Source organism: Hypanus sabinus, chromosome 10 (genome assembly GCF_030144855.1).
Source record: "Hypanus sabinus isolate sHypSab1 chromosome 10, sHypSab1.hap1, whole genome shotgun sequence".
NCBI classification, from domain to species: domain Eukaryota; kingdom Metazoa; phylum Chordata; class Chondrichthyes; order Myliobatiformes; family Dasyatidae; genus Hypanus; species Hypanus sabinus.
The window spans coordinates 114418140-114435898 of NC_082715.1; the positions used below are offsets into that span (position 1 = coordinate 114418140).

At 47.3% G+C, this 17759-nt stretch overlaps 1 protein-coding gene across 4 annotated transcripts in view; it reads right to left on the reverse strand.

Moving 5' to 3' along the window:
- Window positions 1–820: 820 nt before the first annotated feature.
- LOC132401002 (atypical kinase COQ8A, mitochondrial-like) overlaps window positions 821–17759 on the reverse strand; it is a 47797-nt gene continuing 30858 nt past the window's right edge. For all 4 annotated transcript variants that reach the window (XM_059982711.1, XM_059982713.1, XM_059982710.1 and 1 more), the window contains 10 exons: window positions 16305–16427; window positions 9670–9755; window positions 9193–9333; window positions 8587–8668; window positions 7442–7535; window positions 3287–3428; window positions 2505–2612; window positions 2282–2347; window positions 1990–2076; window positions 821–1485 (listed from right to left, as the gene is read on the reverse strand). In XM_059982711.1, the coding sequence (XP_059838694.1) occupies window positions 1186–1485; window positions 1990–2076; window positions 2282–2347; window positions 2505–2612; window positions 3287–3428; window positions 7442–7535; window positions 8587–8668; window positions 9193–9333; window positions 9670–9755; window positions 16305–16427 (1229 nt within the window). In that variant the 3' untranslated portion in view covers window positions 821–1185. The remainder of the gene's footprint in view (window positions 1486–1989; window positions 2077–2281; window positions 2348–2504; window positions 2613–3286; window positions 3429–7441; window positions 7536–8586; window positions 8669–9192; window positions 9334–9669; window positions 9756–16304; window positions 16428–17759) is intronic.

Sequence of the window (17759 nt, forward strand, 5' to 3'; positions counted from 1 at the left end):
TATATCATTGGCGCCACCATGTACCAAGACTTCAGGCTGCTCACCCTTGCCCTTGAGAATGGGATGGACACCATCCAAGACATCCATGATCCTGGCACCAGGGAGGCAACATACCATCCAGGTCTTTCCATCACAACCACAGAACCTTATCTCTGTTCCTCTGACTATGGAATCTCTATCAATATTGCAGTCCCCTTCACCTCTATGCTCTTCTGAGCCACAGCACCACACTCAGTGCCAGAGGCCTCTTTGCCCCAACCCCCCTCAATAGTGTCTAAAATTGTATACTTAATACTGAGGGGAACAGCTACAGGTGTACTCTGCACTTGCTGTGCAGTTCCCCTTTTTCTGACAGTCACACAGTTATCTGTCTCCTGCAACCTTGTGGTGACTATCTCCCTGTAGCTCCTGTTTGTCATCACCTCATTCTCCCCTAGGAGTGAATTGATAAAAGCCAACATTATTATTATATGCCTTTCTAATCTCTTGCTGCACAGCATGTGTCTTTCACTTACCTACAAGGGCCACCCTTTGAACATCAACAGTCCCAGTGTCTCAGCTATAGACAGCCAATACAGGGCAGCTGCTCTGAATGGAGCAGGCTGAGAACACTTTGCAATTACAGGTGATTTATTCCTCTCCCAGTTCTAACAGAGGGGATGGAAGAGTGGATCTATCCAGTAGGATGAGCTACGAGTGCCCTGGCGAACTCTGGGAGGACGTCTGGGCTCTGGTTTGTCAACATTAATGAGTTGAAGTTCAAACAGGAGAGGAAGAATCACCCAAAAACAATGACCAGTTCTGTTGCTTGAAGACGATGTGGGCTCACATGCATGATTTCTTTAATTGCATAAACTGTGACAGGTATACAAATTTGGCTAATGATCACATCTAAAGTAATTCAAAAGTTCATTATTTTCCAAAGGTACAAATCTCAAGTTATTTTAATTAAATCAACAATAAAAACCTCTCAAATGCCCCTCCTTAGGGGGAAATGCACGTCTTCCCCTCACTGGTATTTGCTGTCAAGATCACACGCACTTGGTTAGTGCAATCCCTAGAGTTCATTCAAACCCACTATTCCTTTGAACAGGAACTGAGGAATTTTTTAATATACAAAAACAAGTAACACGGTAAGGTGGTTCGGCCATCGTCGTCAGCTCAGACCCTTCGTGCCTCTTCTGTTTACTGGCTGCCATCTCCCAATTTGGACTTCCTGCTCCAGTATCTCAGGTAGGCTTCTTCAAATAAGTGCTTGCAGGAGATCTGTGCATTGAGCTTGCTGCAGATGAGAAAGGAGCCTGCCATTTTACGATGAAGGGAATAAGTCTCTTCTGGAGGGGGAATCAGTCTGTGTTGTAACATTATGGGAATCAGGCTGTGGATTCTCTTGGTGGTGTCTTGACTGCCAAAGTTGAAATCTTCCACTGATGAGAAGGCTTCTCCAAGGATCATCACAGCATCAACGTGGGCATTTTGCATAACCTCAAATGAGAAATAGTCATTCTGTTAGAGTCTGTACAGCCTCCTGTCTGCACAGCTACACAAGCCCTTTGGCCCACCATGTCAACACTGACCTTTTCTGCCTACCTACAATAACCCAATTTTCCTGTCTTAATATCCTTCTATGTCTTGCATGTTTATGTGTCCATTAAATAACTCAAGTGATTGTATCCAATTCCACTTTATACTCTGGAAGCAAATTTTAGGTATCTCAATTACTCTCTGGAATATAAACATTTCTCAGATTTCCAACCCCCTCCTCTCACCATTAACCTTGTCTTTTTTTGATATTTTTGTTTTTGATATCCCTACCACGGGGAAAATGTGATCCCATTCACTGCATCAGTGCAAGACCAGACACCGGTTTGTCAACCTGGTGGTTTATTACTAATGAAACACACAGCCCCAGGGGTAATGTGGAGAGTGGGAGTGTGAACACAATCAGACAAGGGCCTGTTCCCCAGGCATTTCAAATGCTCCACCCACCTTTGTCTCATATCCAGTGAGGAACTTCAGCTCAATGGACTTGCTCAGCACCTTCTCCCTGTCGCCATTGGCTGCAGCTCCAACAATCTGTCCAAACAATGACTGAGTTCAGAATAGAAGAAGCAAGACACGTATACAAGTGGCAAGCGAGTCCATGATGCGCATTACAGGACCAGGGGTTTTTGCATTTAACATACAGACCAGAAGATGAATACATGAACTGTTCTCCCACCCGAGGTAAACTCCCAATGTTCGCCCATCCCAGAAGCTGTGTATCACAGATTAGTCTCACCTCAATGTAGGTATCAGTGAAATCTTCCTCAAATGAACGTGTGGCTCCAAAATCCAATAGAGCCACCTGGGTGGGGGAAAGACAGAGAGCATGGTAAACCTCAAAAGGATCAGCAGGAATCTCCAACTGAGACCTCAGAGTGAAACACCCTTCAGATCCTCATACCTATCCCCCTCACATCCTCCCTCCCGTCCCTGACACTGCCCTCTGGCCCTCAACCCACCTTGCCAGTCTCCGGATTGTAGAAGAAGTTGGACCAGTTGGGGTCAGTCTGCATGAAGTGAAACTCAAAGAGTTCACGCAGACACAGCCTCAGGATGTTCTCACTGATCTGAAACAGAGAGGGGAGGAAAATATTAGATCCCAATTCAGCCAGCTGACATTCCCTCACCATTCTACATTGGTTCCTTCCAGAGAATTATTGCAGCCAATATTCATGCATCGAAGTCATTTCTGGGAACTTTTCCTATGATGGAAACCAACCTCTCCTCCATGGACTGTCTACGTTTCTTGCTACTGCGGTAAAGTAGCCAGCATAATTAAAGACTGCTCCACCCTGAGCATTTTCTCTTTTGCCCCCCCCCCCCTATCAGGGAGGAGATACAAAAGCCTGAAAGCATGAACCACCATTCTGAAGGGTAGTTTTTATCCTGCTGTTACAAGGCTAATGATTGATCTCCTAAAATGATAAGATGGACTCTTGACTTCGCAATCTATCTCATCTTGGCCTTGCACCTTATTGGTAGCCTACACTGCACTTCCCTTGTTATAATATTTTATTTTGCATTCAATTATTCTTTTCCCTCATACGACCTCGACGCATTGTTGCGATGAAATTATCTATATGGATGGCATGCAAGACAAAGTTATTCACTGTACCAAAGTGCATGTGACAATAAAAAAAACTATTTCCTATCCCCTGACAAAGTAGCAATCTCCCTCTGCTCCACATTTTCCCAGTCCACAAACCTAGGCCAGGTGACGGACAAGGTTGAAAGGAATCACCTGGTTCCGAACATCTTGGCTTAGCTGCTCTGCCTTGTCAAGCGGGAAACCTGGCACTAGCTCGGTGGTGAGGATGTGCTTGCTGCTGAGAGAGTCGATCACTGGCGGTACGTAGAAGAAAGGGTCGTCCTTCACCAGCTCTCTGCAGGAGGGATGGGTCAGTGGAGAAGCATCTTAACAGAGACATTACCTACACACCCACCAACACAACAGAACTAGAGTACCTGACTGCAACGTTGAGTGTCAGAAGGGCACCATTTACCCAATCTATGCCATACCATTTATGCCACTGCCACTCTGCGGGCTCTGGGAGACATTGCCTGCCCTTGATTACAGGTGGTGTTTTCCCAGATTGTATGAAAGGACCAGAAGGTTTAGAGGGCATTTCCAGAGTGGGACAGTGTGACAAACAGAAAGTCACACCAGTGGGATTGTACTACAGATCCCCTCACAGCCACCAAGATATTGAGGAATAGATATGTAATCAGATTAAGGAAATTAGTAAAAATAATAGGGTTGTTTTCATGGGGGGGTTCAACTTAATTAATATAAACCTGGACCTTCATAATGAAAGGGGTTTAGATAGGGCAGAATTTGTCAGTGTATTCAGGAAGGTTTCTTAAATCAATATGTAGATGGTCCAATGACAAGAGGGACTGCAACACACACTGGAGGAACACAGCAGGCCAGGCAGCATCTATGGCAACGAGTAAACAGTCAACTTTTTGGGCTGAGCCCTTCATCAAGACTCTACCAGTCCTGGTACTGGGTAATGAGCATGGCCAGGTGACCGACCCTATATTGGGTGAGCAGTTAGGGAACAGTGACAACTACTCCTTAATTTTCAGGATAGCTATTGATAAGGATAGGTATGGTCCTTGCGAGGGTAGGGCATTAGGCAGGAAATAAGGGTTAATTGGTAACATTTTTTCTGGCAAGTCCACATCAGACATGTGGAGGGTACATTGTTAAGAGTTCAGGAAAGGTTTGCTCCTGTTAAAAGGAAGGGTGGGAATGGAAAGTCAAGAGAACCTTTGATGTCCAGAAAGGTGATAAACTTGATCAAGAATATGTATGTAAAGCTTTGGAAGTTAGGATCAAAGCACACAGGGAGTATAAAGTACCCAGAAAAGAACTAAAGGAGGGATTGGGTCTCCTAATGAAAATTAAGACCATAAGACATTGGAGCAGAATTAGGCCATCTGGTCAATTGAGTCTCCTCTGCCATTCAATCATGGCTGATCCCTTTTTTCTATCTCCATTTCAAAGCAGTTCCCGGTTTTCTCCCCGTAACCTTTGATGTCTGTCCAATTGAGAACCTATCAATCTCTGCCTTAAATACACCCAATGACCTGGCCTCCACAGCTGCATGTGGCAACAAATTCACCACTCTTCAGCTAAAGAAATTTCACCTCATCTGTTTTGAAAGGGTGCCTCTCTATCCTGAGGCTGTGCCCTCTTGACCTAGACTCTCCCACCACTGGAATCATACTTTCCACATCTACTCTGTCTAGTCCTTTAAACATCCGAAAGGTTTCAATAAGATCCCCCCTCATCCTTCGGAATTCCTGCAAGTACAGGCCCAGAGCAATCAAATGTTCCTCATATGATAACCCTTTTATTGCTGGAATCATCCTTGTGAACCTCCTCTGGACCCTCTCCAAAGCCAGCACATCTTTTCTAAGATGAGGGGCCCAAAACTGTTTACAATACTCAAGGTGAGGCCTCACCAGTACCTTATAAAGCCTCAGCATCACATCCTTGCTCTTGTACTCTAGACCTCTTGAAATGAATGTTAACATTATGTTTGCCTTCCTCACTACCGCCTCTACCTGCAAGTTAACCTTTAGGATGTTCTGCACAAGAACTCCCAAGTCCCTCTGCATCTCAGATTCCTGTATTTTCTCCCCTTTTAGAGAATGGTCCACACATTTATTTCCCCTACCAAAGTGCATGACCATGCACTTTCCAACACTGTATTTAATTTGCAACTTTCTTGCCCATTCTTCTAAACTGTCCAAGTCCTTCTGCATCCTACCCATTTCCTCAGCCCTAGCTGCTCCTCCACCAATCTCCGTATCATCTGCAAACTTGGCAACAAAGCCACCTATTCCATCATCTAAATCATTGATATACAGCATAAAAAGCGGTCCCAACACCGACCCCTGCGGAACACAACTAGTCACTGGCAGCCAACCAGAAAAGAATCCTTTTATTCCCACTCGCTGCCTCCTACCAACCAGCCAATGCCCTCACCATGTTAGTACTTTCCTGTAATACTATGGGCTCTTAACTTGGCACCTTGTCAAAGGCCTTCTGAAAGTCCAAATATACAACATCCACTGCATCCCCCTTTAAATATCCTACTTGTAATCTCCTCAAAGAATTCCAATAGGTTTGCCAGGCAGGATTTTCCCTGAAGGAAACCATGCTGACTTTGTCCTATCTTGTCCTGTATCACCAAGTACTCCCATCCTTAACAATTGACTCCTAACATCTTTCCAACCACTGAGGTTAGGCTAACTGGTCTATAATTTCCATTCTGCTGCCTTCCTCCTTTCTTAAAGGGTGGAGTGACATTTACTTCCTTCCTGAACCACATGTGCTAGATATTTTTATTGAGGTCCTCTTTCTGACTGAGTTAAGGATTTGGCTCTACTCGTTTAAAGACCTTTCTGTTAATCTATTTCCCAGTCTTTCTGCATCCTATCCATTTCCTCAATACTACCTGCCCCTCCACCATCATCTGATGAGTGTCATGTCAGTTGTATAGAAATTACTGGAGAAAATTGTTAGGGATAGGATATATGATCATTGGACCCATGGTCCAGTTGGGGAGAGCCCTTGCTCCTCAACTGCTGTATCACAAACCTCTGCTGTTTGTGATACATACAAATGACCTGGATGAAAATGTAGATGGGTGGGTAAAAGTAGATAGATGGCTAAAATCAGTGGATGATACTAAGATTGGTGGAGTTGTGGATGGTGACTGGCAAAGAATATAGTATGATATAAGTGAGTGGCAGATACAGGTAGAGAAATGGCAGATGGAGATTAACCCAGATAAATGTGAGGTGTTGCGCCTTGGTAGGGCAAATGCAAGAAGACAGTACACTGTCAAAGGCACGATCCTTAACAGTGTTGCTAAGCAGAGAGATCTCAGGGTCCAAGTTCATAGCTCCATGAAAGTGGTGACACAGTTCGATAGGGTGATTAAGGCAGCCCATGGAATACTTGCACTGAGCTCAAAAGGCAAGAGCTGAGCTTGCAACTTTATAAAACAATGGTTTGGCCACGCCTGGAGCATCACATATAATTCTGGTTGCTACACTATAGGAAGGACAGTGAGATTTTGGAGAGGGTGCAGAAGAGGTTTACCAGGATGCCGCCTGGTTTAAAGGGCATGTGCTATCACAAGAGGCTGGAGAAACTTGGATTATTTACTGTGCAGCAGCAGAGACTGAGGGGAGATCTGATAGAGGTTTATAAAATTATGAAAGGCATAGATAGAGTGGACAGGGAGTTTCTTTTGCCCCCAGAGTAGAAAAGTCTTATAATATTTGAAGGGAATGCATTGAAGGTGAGAGAGGGTAGGTTCAAAGGGGATCTGAGGGGCAAGTTTTTTTTTACTCTTGAGTGGAGGATGCTTGGAATGTGCTGCCTGGTATGGTGGTAGAGGTTTTAAGAGACGTTTAGATATGCACATGCATGTGAGGAAGACGAGGGGGATACGGACATTGTGTAGGTAGAAGGGTTTAGTTTTCGGGGATTTTGATTTACTTTTTTACTGGTTCAGTACAACATTTTGGGCCAAAGGGCCTGTTGCTGTGCTGTATGTTTTCTATTCCAGAGACTGTGTGGAGCAGTTAAACCGTAGGGTGAGATAGGGGCCATCTCCAAGGGTGCGGAGATTACAGCAATACTGTGTGCGCGGGAAACTGACCCAAGGAACAACTGAGTTACTGGGCAGAAGACAGATAACAGGAGGGAATCACAGTGCAGGCAAAGGCTTTTAAACACGAAAACACTGTCGAGACCCCCAGGAAACAAGACACTCCTAGTGGGTTATATTAACAGTCCTGCACCTTCACTGGGATACCCACCCCCAATCACCCCCCCAACCCACTTGAAGCACACCCCATTTCTCCTACACACCTGAACTGCTTGTAGCAGGCTGCCTCCCTCTCGTAGTCACACTCCAGCGACAACTCCCGTCTCATCACTTCGATCATGTGCTCAGGGAAGAGACCTGTCAACGGCAGCAGGAGAGACTCCAGAGGACCAGCCTCTACCACCAAGAGCTGGCAGTGGGGGAGGGTCCTACCCCAAAGGACGCAGGACTTCCTCAGCATGACACCCACCACACCTGCTCCACAGACTACCCACTGCCCAAAAGAGGGTGACTCATTCACGATGGGGACAGAGCTCATTTGACATTGCTGCCTGTCTGCAGACCCGTCACCTCTGACTCTGACACCATGGACAAGAAAGTTCACAAGCCCCTTTACTTCCATAGAAGTTTAAAGAAATTTGACAAGAACTTGTGACAGTGACCAATTTTTAATTGATATAACATAGAAAGCATCCTATCTGGATGCATCAGCTTGGTATGGCAAGTGCTCTGCCTGTAACTGCAAGAAACTGCAGAGATGTGGCTCAGCACATCATGGAGAGTAGCCTCCCTTTCACGGGCTTATGTTTCACTGCCTCAGTAAAGCAAGCAGCATAATGAAAGACTTTACCCACCCTGTACAATCCCGCTTCCTTCTCCTATTGGGCAGAAAATACAAATAAAAACTAAAAGCATGCACCACCATACTCATGAACAGCTCCCACCCAACTGTTACTCGAATCGATCGGACCTCTCTGCAACTAAAAATGAACTCTTGATCTCTCAGTCTACTTTCACTCTGCCTGTACTGCACTTTCACTGTAAACATAACATTGTATTCTGCATTGATATTGACCGTTACCACCTCAATATACTTGAGTATGAAATGATCAATGTGGATGACATGCAAACCCCACCCCACCCCTCCTGCCCTGGGTACTCTCCAACCTCCAAGCCCAACTCTGCCACACTGCCCATCTCCAAGGGCTCACTCATTGTGTTAACCTCCAACTCATCACCATGGGCTCAACCCTCCACACTACAGTGGCTGTGAGTGATCTCCCATAGTGGACCTGCTCACCTCCACCCAGCCTATAGACCCTCCCCCACCCCAAGTATTATGGCTGGGCATGTTCTGCACAACATCAACCCCTGGCCTGGGAGGGTGGGTGAGGGGGCCAGCACTCACCCTCAGGCAGGGCGTTGCTCATGTTGAGGACAGAGATCAGGTTGTCCACGTCACTGGAAATGCTCTGGGCCACTCCGGGGTACTGCCGAGAGAGGGAGGGAGGCCATTGGCAACACACCAACCCCAACCCATACCCCACCAAACACACACCACCCCCAACTCCTGCACAACAAGCCACCGCGCTGAAAACACAGACCCCCACCGTCCCATTCCCCACCCCCAGTCCCAACATGGACCAATTGCTTAGAGACAGCAGCTCCAGGGAGAGCACACTGAAACCCCCCACCCCATCCCCAACACACAGTGGACAGGGTCAGACAAGACCCCAACATCCACAATAAGACAGACATTACTCAGACCCACATCCAGACCGGCAAAGCTCCCCACCCACCAACCCCCCGAGGTGGGACAGACTCCACAAAGTGGGAGTCACAGCCCCTTGTACACTGACGGATGGGACTCTTTGCAAGGTGAGACTACCCCAATCCCAGACCACCGCTTTCCTCTTGAGAACCCCCAGCCAGGGTGAAGCCCCCGCCCCCACCCTCACCCTCCCCCGCCAACTCACCAGTCTCCCCCACCCCCAGGCATGCACGGTTGGCTTACCTGGATTTTCATGGCCACCTGGCGCCCGTCGGTGAGTGTGGCCAGGTGAACCTGCCCAATGGAAGCCGCGGCAAACGGCCGGTCCTCGAAACTCTGCAGTCGCTGCCTCCAGTCTGGGCCCAGGTCACTGAGCAGCACCTTCTGTGGGGAGAAGGTCCCAGAGAGCAGGGTGTGAGACCGCAGCAGGAGGGTGCTCAGGGACGAGAGGCAAAGCTCCGGGCCTCACAGGACAGGACAACAACAAGGGAACTCACAGACCCAAGAGGCTAACTGGGGAGGGTGGGTAACCACCCACATGGGCAGGAGTGTGGAGGGACCTCCCTATGGGGTGGTGCTGTCAGCCAAAGGTGGGGTCACTATAGGAAAGGGAGTGACAACGGGATTAAATACTGGGGGCGATGGGAGGGGTGCAGGTCAGCACCAGGGAGGGTGGTGTGCGCAAGTCAGTAGGTGGGGTTGCAGGTTTGAGAGCCTCACCATCATCTGCTTGCTGGGCATGAAGTCTGCACTCTGCCGCACGCGCTCAAAGATCTTCTGCAACTGGGGGTTGATGAAGCTGTCATCTGTGGGAGAAAGAGGCAAACAGTCACGTCACCAGACTAGGACAAGGCCTGACCCCCTCCTGCCAGTGTCTACCACTCCATTAACCACCCAGGTGTCCTGTCACTATCACCATACTGACAACGGGGACACTGCGCGGTCAGGTGGGCTCCCTCAGCCAGAGCCAAGCAACAGGACACTGACAATGGGTACTGGGTTTGTGCTGATTGCTACTCCCCAAGTGGATTTCAGCAAGGTTCCAGCTCAGGTTATAGTGAGGAAGGGCTTAACGCACAAGTGAGAGAGAGAGCGGACGCGCACCTGGAGCCAAAGGGACAAAAATGTGAAGTGTGAGTGAGTGTGGAGGGGTACAGGATCTCTGGGAGAGGCTGGAGAGGAGGGCGAGGTAAAGTGGAGCAGGGGAAGGAAGGCCAGTGGTGAAAGATGTGGGGAAGCTGTGGATGAACTTCCAATGACAGATAGGAGGGACGGCACACACTCTGGAGTAGGAAGGGCGAGGGAGTATGAGGAAGGAGGGAGGGGTGATGACAGTGAAAAGGGAGGTTGGGACAGGGATGGGGTGAGTAGATGGGAGGAGAGGGGAAGGTAGAAATTGAGGGGGGAGAGGACAGAGGGAGGGTGGGAGGGATGAGGAGTGCTGGGATCTCTTCACCCAAGCTCAGAGTTCACAGCTGAAGAGTGTTTGGCCTCAGCAAGTCAGGGGGAACTAGAGTTCAAAACTAGGTCAGCCTTCGTCTCTCCAGACAGCCAAGAAGCCCCGAAAGGATTCAAGGATGTCAATTTTTTTCTCCCTCCTCTCTCCCACAAAGTGCACCAGACCCAAAGCCAGTCAAAAATTACCCCGTAATACCAGCATTTTATTAACTTGTAATTGTTAATAATTCCTTATTGGTGGGCTGCATGGTTAGCACATTGCTTTGCAGCCCCAGCTTTCAGAGTTCGACTGGCATTGCTGTCTGTAAGGAGCTTGTACATTATCCCCATGACCATGTGGATTTCCTCTGGGCACTCCACTTTCCTCCCACATCCCGTGAGTGAGTTCTGGACATGCCATGTTGTCAGTGGGGTGACTCAGCACAATCTACACTGATTGCATTCGACACAACTGAGAAATTTCAACACGTCAAATAAAGCACTTGAAAAGTGAGACCGTTTCCACTCCAGGCCCTGGGAGGGGTGTGGGACCTAGGATCTCAAGGCCAGTAACCAGCAGCAAGACGATTGATCACTCATTGCTGGTGAGGCCCTGGGAAAACAGTGTTCTGGCTGGTTACTGGACTGACTGTAGAGATTGCCAGCTGAGACACGGCAGGTTGAGAAACCAGGTTCAGGTCAGAGCCAGTAACTACAGGAAAGTTTGCTGGTCTTTCCCTCCCGCCACTCTGGATCCAAGGCTCCCTGCTCCCATTCCACTAGTGCATCTCCTTCCCTGAGCACTCAAGGATCCATGATATGGCAGGGATTGGTGCTGGGATCAATGTTGTTCATAAAGTACTTGTAGGTGGACTAGTTAATCAGGTTGCTGAAGTAGTAGATGACCAAGTCTGTGAAAGGCTTCATGGGCCAGTTGGGTGGAGTTGTTAACCCAGACAAGGATAAGGTAATAATGCCTTTTACAGTCATTGAGCTTCACAACCTGGAAACTAGCCCTTGGCCCAACTCATGCATGGCGACAAGTTGCCCAGCTGAGCTCACCCCATTACCTGCGTTTAGCCTGCATCCCTCTAAACCTGTCCAAGTGTTTTCTGAACAATACAAATGGACATTTCCTCTGGCAACCCATTCCAGATGCCCACCACCCTCTGTATGAAAGCGGTCAATCAGGTCCCTTTAATTTCTCATTTTAAATCTATGCCCTCTAGTTCTGGATTCCACCACCCCGAAGAAAAGGTGGTACTACTTCATCTTATCTGTCCCTTAAACCTTAGTCTCTTTTGTTTCAGAGGGAAAAAAAATCCCAGTCTATCCGGCCTTTCCTTTTCTTTGGAACAGCATATACATTATATGACAGGGACCTCAGGAGCATTGCCATGAAATTCGTCTTCCTGGAAGTGGCAAGACAAGTCCCTGGGTAGTGAAGATATTCGTGGGGGCCCGAGGTATTGAATAGAGTCAGGTTGTCATGTTGCAGCTGTACAAAACACTGGAAGATTGTACAGTTCTGTTCACCATACCACAGGAAGGATGTAGTAGCTTTAGAAAGTGCACATGAGATTCAGGTGCTGGAATCTGAAGCAACAAACAATCTGCTGGAGAAACTCAGGTCAAGCAGCATCTGTGGGGAAAAAAATTGTTGACCCTGGTGCAGGTTGACCCGAAATATCGGCAATCCTTTCTCACCCCCACCTCCTCCCAACCTCTCAAGATGCTGCTCGAACTGCTGTTTCTCCATCAGATTGTCAGAAGATGCTTGCAATGGAGGGATTTACTTCCAGAGAGAGATTGGTTAGGGTGGACCATCTGTGAAATCTAAACCTAGAGAGCAGTTTTAGGGTAAGATGGGAAAAACTTAAAGGAGATCAAAGGAGCAAGATGGTAGTGGGTACATGGACTGAGCTGCCAGGGATGTGGTATAATCACGTGTTTAAAATGCACATGGAGAGGTATAATAAGTCACCAGGTTGCCACAGTTCCTGAAAACTGTTCATAAATCAAAACTGTACAGTGCGTGGAAAAGGCTCACAGAAACAGATGTGATAGAGCAAACAGGTGTGGGACATGAGAGTGCCTGCCCACTGCTCCCAGCTTTGTTCCACCCTGCCACAGTCCCCGACTGCTACAGCTTGGGAGCTTAGTAGGTGGGGAGAAGGCAAGCAGGAACACCCTGTTCCCACCCAGTCTGAAAATCCAACCATCTTCCAAATTCTCATTCGCGTGTACAAGATGGCCCTAAGTGGACGTTCATAATCTGCAGGAGACCTGCATTTGGAGAGTAAGGGTGTGAAGGGTCTAATGAGTTGAAACAGGATTAGTGTAGAAAGGGGCCACAATCAGCACAGACAAGTTGGGCTGAAAGACCTGTCCCCATGCTGTACAATTTTGTGCATTTACAACCCACAGCCTATCACTATGACCAAACCAAGTACTCCTAAACTAGAAGCAGGTTCATTAGCTGAAGCTGGGACCTGATTTCACAAAGTTACATTACATAGGCAGGAATGGGAAAGTGCAGTGAAATCCCCATTAACGTGGCTGTCTCACTTTAACCATAATGAAGCAGGAACCAAGCCCAGGCATCCACCGTTACCAACAGTTCCTCGAACACTCCTCTCCCAAAGCTCACCACCTCCAGCACCATCAGTAAGCAGAGCAGGAGCTGAGTGCTGTTTCACTTCACAGGGCTTCGGGACAGCACCCCCACTCCCCTCCCCCCCCCCCCCCCCCCCGAGCCGCTTACTGATGCATCCCCAAGCCTACAGAACACAAATGTACAATTCCACTCCAATACTGGAACACAAGGGATTAATTGAGAGTGCTCTCGACACCCTCCCTCTGTCGACTGCATTAAATTGTGCCCTAACATTACCAAAACTCCGTCAATTATCCCGATTTGGTGCACCTCCAAGCCTCTCCACTCCCAGAGACATTCAGATTCCTGGTCTTGGCACAAAGCCCAGATTCAGGGCACTGCTCCAGTAACCCACAGCCTCCATGAGAATAGTGCTGAGTGATCTTGGCTGCGAGCACAGGTCTGGGTTGAATGGTCCCCTGACTGTACAGCCTCCCTCAGAACCAGGGAGAGCTCCAGTCCTGGCAAATAATGCAAGCTGACATCAAGTACTGGCCCAATGCCTCTGTGTTCAGTACATACTGCACAGAGTGGCATGGATGTGTGAAGGGAACGAAGACAGCACCTCTCATCATGAGCATAGAGCTTCTGGAGATTCAGGAAACTGCAGATGTTGCCACTGGAGCTTGTGGCCCAGTTTGAAAGGTGCAGAGTGCTTGTTCACTATTCTCCACTTCGTTTTCTCAGCTTAGGATCCCGCGAGCATTCCTTAGTAATCCTGGCCTGACATCTTGAAGGATTTGTGTCACTATGCCTCTCCAACCACGCCTGGTCCCTGAGACACTGAATATGATTTAGTTCCTCCACCAAACATTAACTCTTGGCATTAGGTTCTATGCTGTGTGCGCCCCCTGGTTTACAGATGAGGTTTATTACTACAGCACTTTATACAAATATTATTGCACTTGTTAAACTGGTTCCCTGCTGAGCAACACCTCCAATCGGAAATCCTGTTTTCCAAATGTTTCCTCTAACTTAATGGGGAGGGACGAAAATTCTTCACAAATGTTCCCTGTGGCTCTCTCCTTATGTTGGCTTCCTGCTGTGTAATCTCTCCACAGGGCATTTAGATCTATAATCCTCACTCACTCTAACTGAGCGCAGTCCAGGCATACCGAGAAAGTCCTTGTGTATCTGAGGAGCAGAGAAGCAACTGCAATGATCTCACTGGAACCAACGGGTTAACAGGTCCTTTGACAAGTGCAAATAAACAGGGGGGTTTTGGAAGGGGAATGTTAGGCTGTGCCAGCTAGATTTGTGTATTCTCTCACGTCGCACATATTTCCCCAAGTTTACCCTCTCAGACTATCCATGGTCTCACCCAAGTTTAACCAGCAAATGTGACCATTCTGCTTGTTGTTTACTGGATAGACGACAACTGGTTAGCACACTGCCTCCTGTCAGGTCTCTGATACGCTGGACTGAGGGACCTCAAAACAGATCCGTGGATATGGATACAATTATTGGGTCAGCAGCAATTGAAACAGTTTCCAGGGCATGACAGCTGCAACAGTAGAACGGCAGGGGGCAGTACAGGAAGGTGTGGTGAAAATAGAGAGTGCAAATGAGATTCACCAGGATACTTTCTAGAATAGAGGGCTGGAGAGGGTGGGTTTATTCTCACACAATCAGAACCAGACAGCTGACTTTATAAAGGTTTAAAAAATTAAGAGGGTCATACACTTTGGTAGAAGAAAAGAAAGGATTGACTATTTTCGAACTGGAGAGAAAATACGAAAAAACTGAGGCGCAGAGACTTGGCAGTTCTTGTGCAGGATTCCCTAAAGGTTAATTTGCAGGTGAATCTGTGGCGAGGAAGGCAAATGTAAGGTTGGCGTTCATTTCAAAAGGACTAAAATGTAAAAGCAAGGATATATTGTTGTCTTCATAAGGCACTGGTGAGGCCTCACTTGGGACTATTGTGAGCTCTGGGCCCCTTATCTTAGAAAGGACGTGCTAAAACTGGACAGGGTTCAAAGAAGGTTCATGAAAATGATTCGGTGTTTGAATGGCTTGTCATATGAAGAACATTTGATGGCTCTGGGCCTGTACTCACTAGAATTCAGAAGAGTGAGGGGTGACCTCATTGAAATCTATTGAACGGTGAAAGGCCTTGACAGTGAATGTGGAGAAGATGTCTCCTACGGTAGGAGAGTTTAAGACCAGAGGACACAGCCTCAGAATAGAGGGATGTCCTCTTAGAACAGAGAGGAGGAGGAATTTCTTAAAGCCAGAGAGTTGATCCGTGAAATTCTTTCCACAGGCAGATGTGGAGGCCAAGTCTTTATGTAAATTTAAGGCAGACATTGATAGATTCTTGACTGGTCAGGGCATGAAGGGATATGGGGAGAAGGCAGCAGAATGGTGTAGAGACAGAAAATTGGATCAGCCATGATGATATGGCGGATGCGATGAGCTAAATGGCCTAATTCTGCTCTTATATCTTATGGGTAGATAGAATCTTTCAGCAGGGGAGCATAAAGCTAAAGGACACAGGTTTTCCCCACATGGAGGGGGTGGTTACACAGGAAGGGCTGCCAGATCCACTTGAAGCCAGATCCACTTCTGTTTAAAAGGCATTTGGACAGGTACTTAATAAGAGGCATAGAGGGCTCATGCAGACAAATGGGATTACTGCTGATAGCCATTACTGTTAGCATAGACAAGATGGGCCAAATGGCCTGTTTCTACATTGTATGGTTTTATAAACAGGCTCATGGAGCTGGCTGTCCCCATCCAGACAGTCGGAGTTTCTTGTGAAATCATCAGCAACCCCAGTTGAACTGGATCTCTCCCAGGGCCTCAATGCTACAGTACTAATACTGGACACATCACACAGACCGGAAGTCACTGGAAACAACATCTACAATTAAAGGCAGCTTCCAGCTGTACAAAATAGGTGCAGATCCCCGGCAGTTTCATATCCTGTGACGTACCATTACAGCAGGGAACGCAATAGTTTATGCACAGCAAGATCCCACTAACAACAAAATGATGTAAGCACCATATTCAGATGTTCCTTCGCCCTGACAGTGGGGAAGATTTCCTGGTCTAACAACACTTCACCAGGAATCTGGGACTGAGTTTAATATCTCACCCATGTGATCCCTCAGTGCTGGCTGGGAGACGGGGGTAGGGGGTAATGTGAGCCGACACAATGAGTTTACTGACAGTGCTGGCTCCTTACATCTAGTGTGAGGCAGGTCCACCAGTCCAATATACACGAGAGAGAAGGGAGAACGTTGAGCTGGAGGCCTCTTACCTTGAATGCTGAGCATCTGACCCAGTTTGAGAGCAGCACCCCGCACCTTGCAGAGAGTGTTCACAATCCTTTCAGCGTTTGCCTCCGAGAGGAAGGGGCTTCCATCCATCATGGCTTTGCCACCTGTAGGCACAAAAGGCACTTGTTACCAAACCAAGCAGACCCACGGGAATGGAGACAAGAGACGGCAGATACTGCAATCTGGAGCAATACATTTGCTGATCCGCTGTAGGGCTTCAGCAGATTGTCCAAAAGAAGGCAGCTACACACTCAAATGCCATCACTAGACCCAGTGCAGAATAAGCGTCATAGTGTAGGATTCGATACTGTGGATCCCACTGCCCTCTCATTGTAACAGTTAGGACAAAGGGTCAGACTGATCTGCTATTCTGCTGTTTTTGAAGATGGATATCTACCTCCCACCTTTCCCTCCTTTCTGTCCCCTCGCTTCCCCACTCCTCTCCTCCTTTCTCCTACATCATTCTCTTCCTGCAAACAGCATGAAAAATGGCCCTTCAAGCTAATCCCATTACCCAACACTTGAATTATCTCTCTCTAAACCCGTCATCCTGTCCACATCATTCTTAACTGTATCCCAACAATTTCACTGCTCTCCCATCACCAAAGTCTGTCATCCCCCCACTCCCCTCCTTTACTGTGTCTAATTTCCACTCTGGCCTGGGATCCATGTAAATCCTTTGATCTGTTATGAGAGCACGATCTTGGTTGTTGGCTGGCTTGACTCTATAATGAAATCATTAATTTTCTATTTTAGTAAATGGATTTAAAAATAGAAGGCCTTTCAGCCCATCATTCCTGCTGCCAGTAACTGATTCATTATTTTACTGCCCCTTTCCTACATTAACTCTACATTCTTAAGATCAGGATTTCCACAACAAACACACCTTAATTGCACAAGCACATTTTCCATCTCTACACGATCAAATTTGAATTGGAATTAACACAAAGAGTAAACGGTTGGACATCAAATCTGCTCTCACCAGCCCTGATAGGAGCTATATATGGAAGGTGTGAAGTAGAACACAGAACAGTACCTTCGGCCCACGACTTCTGTGCAGAGCACGATGACAAATTTAACTAATCCATTCCATGATCCACACGCACGTCTGTCTAAAAGCCTCAATCACCATTATTATATCTGCTCCCATCACTATCTTTGGTGTAGTGTTTCAGACACCCACCTATGTATATCAAAAAAAACTTGCCCCACATAACCCTTTAAACTCCTCCCCCCCCCACCTAAAAGCTAATCTCTCTAACACTGAACACGTCTACCCCGAGATAGACAATAGACAGTAGGCGCAGGATAAAGGTACTTGCTCTTAGACTCTGGGACTATTTCAGTGGAGAAGATCTAAGGAGATTTAATGAAAGATAAAAAAGAATTTTAATCAAGTGAACAGGAGTTAACCGGGCGAAGAGGAGCCATCAACA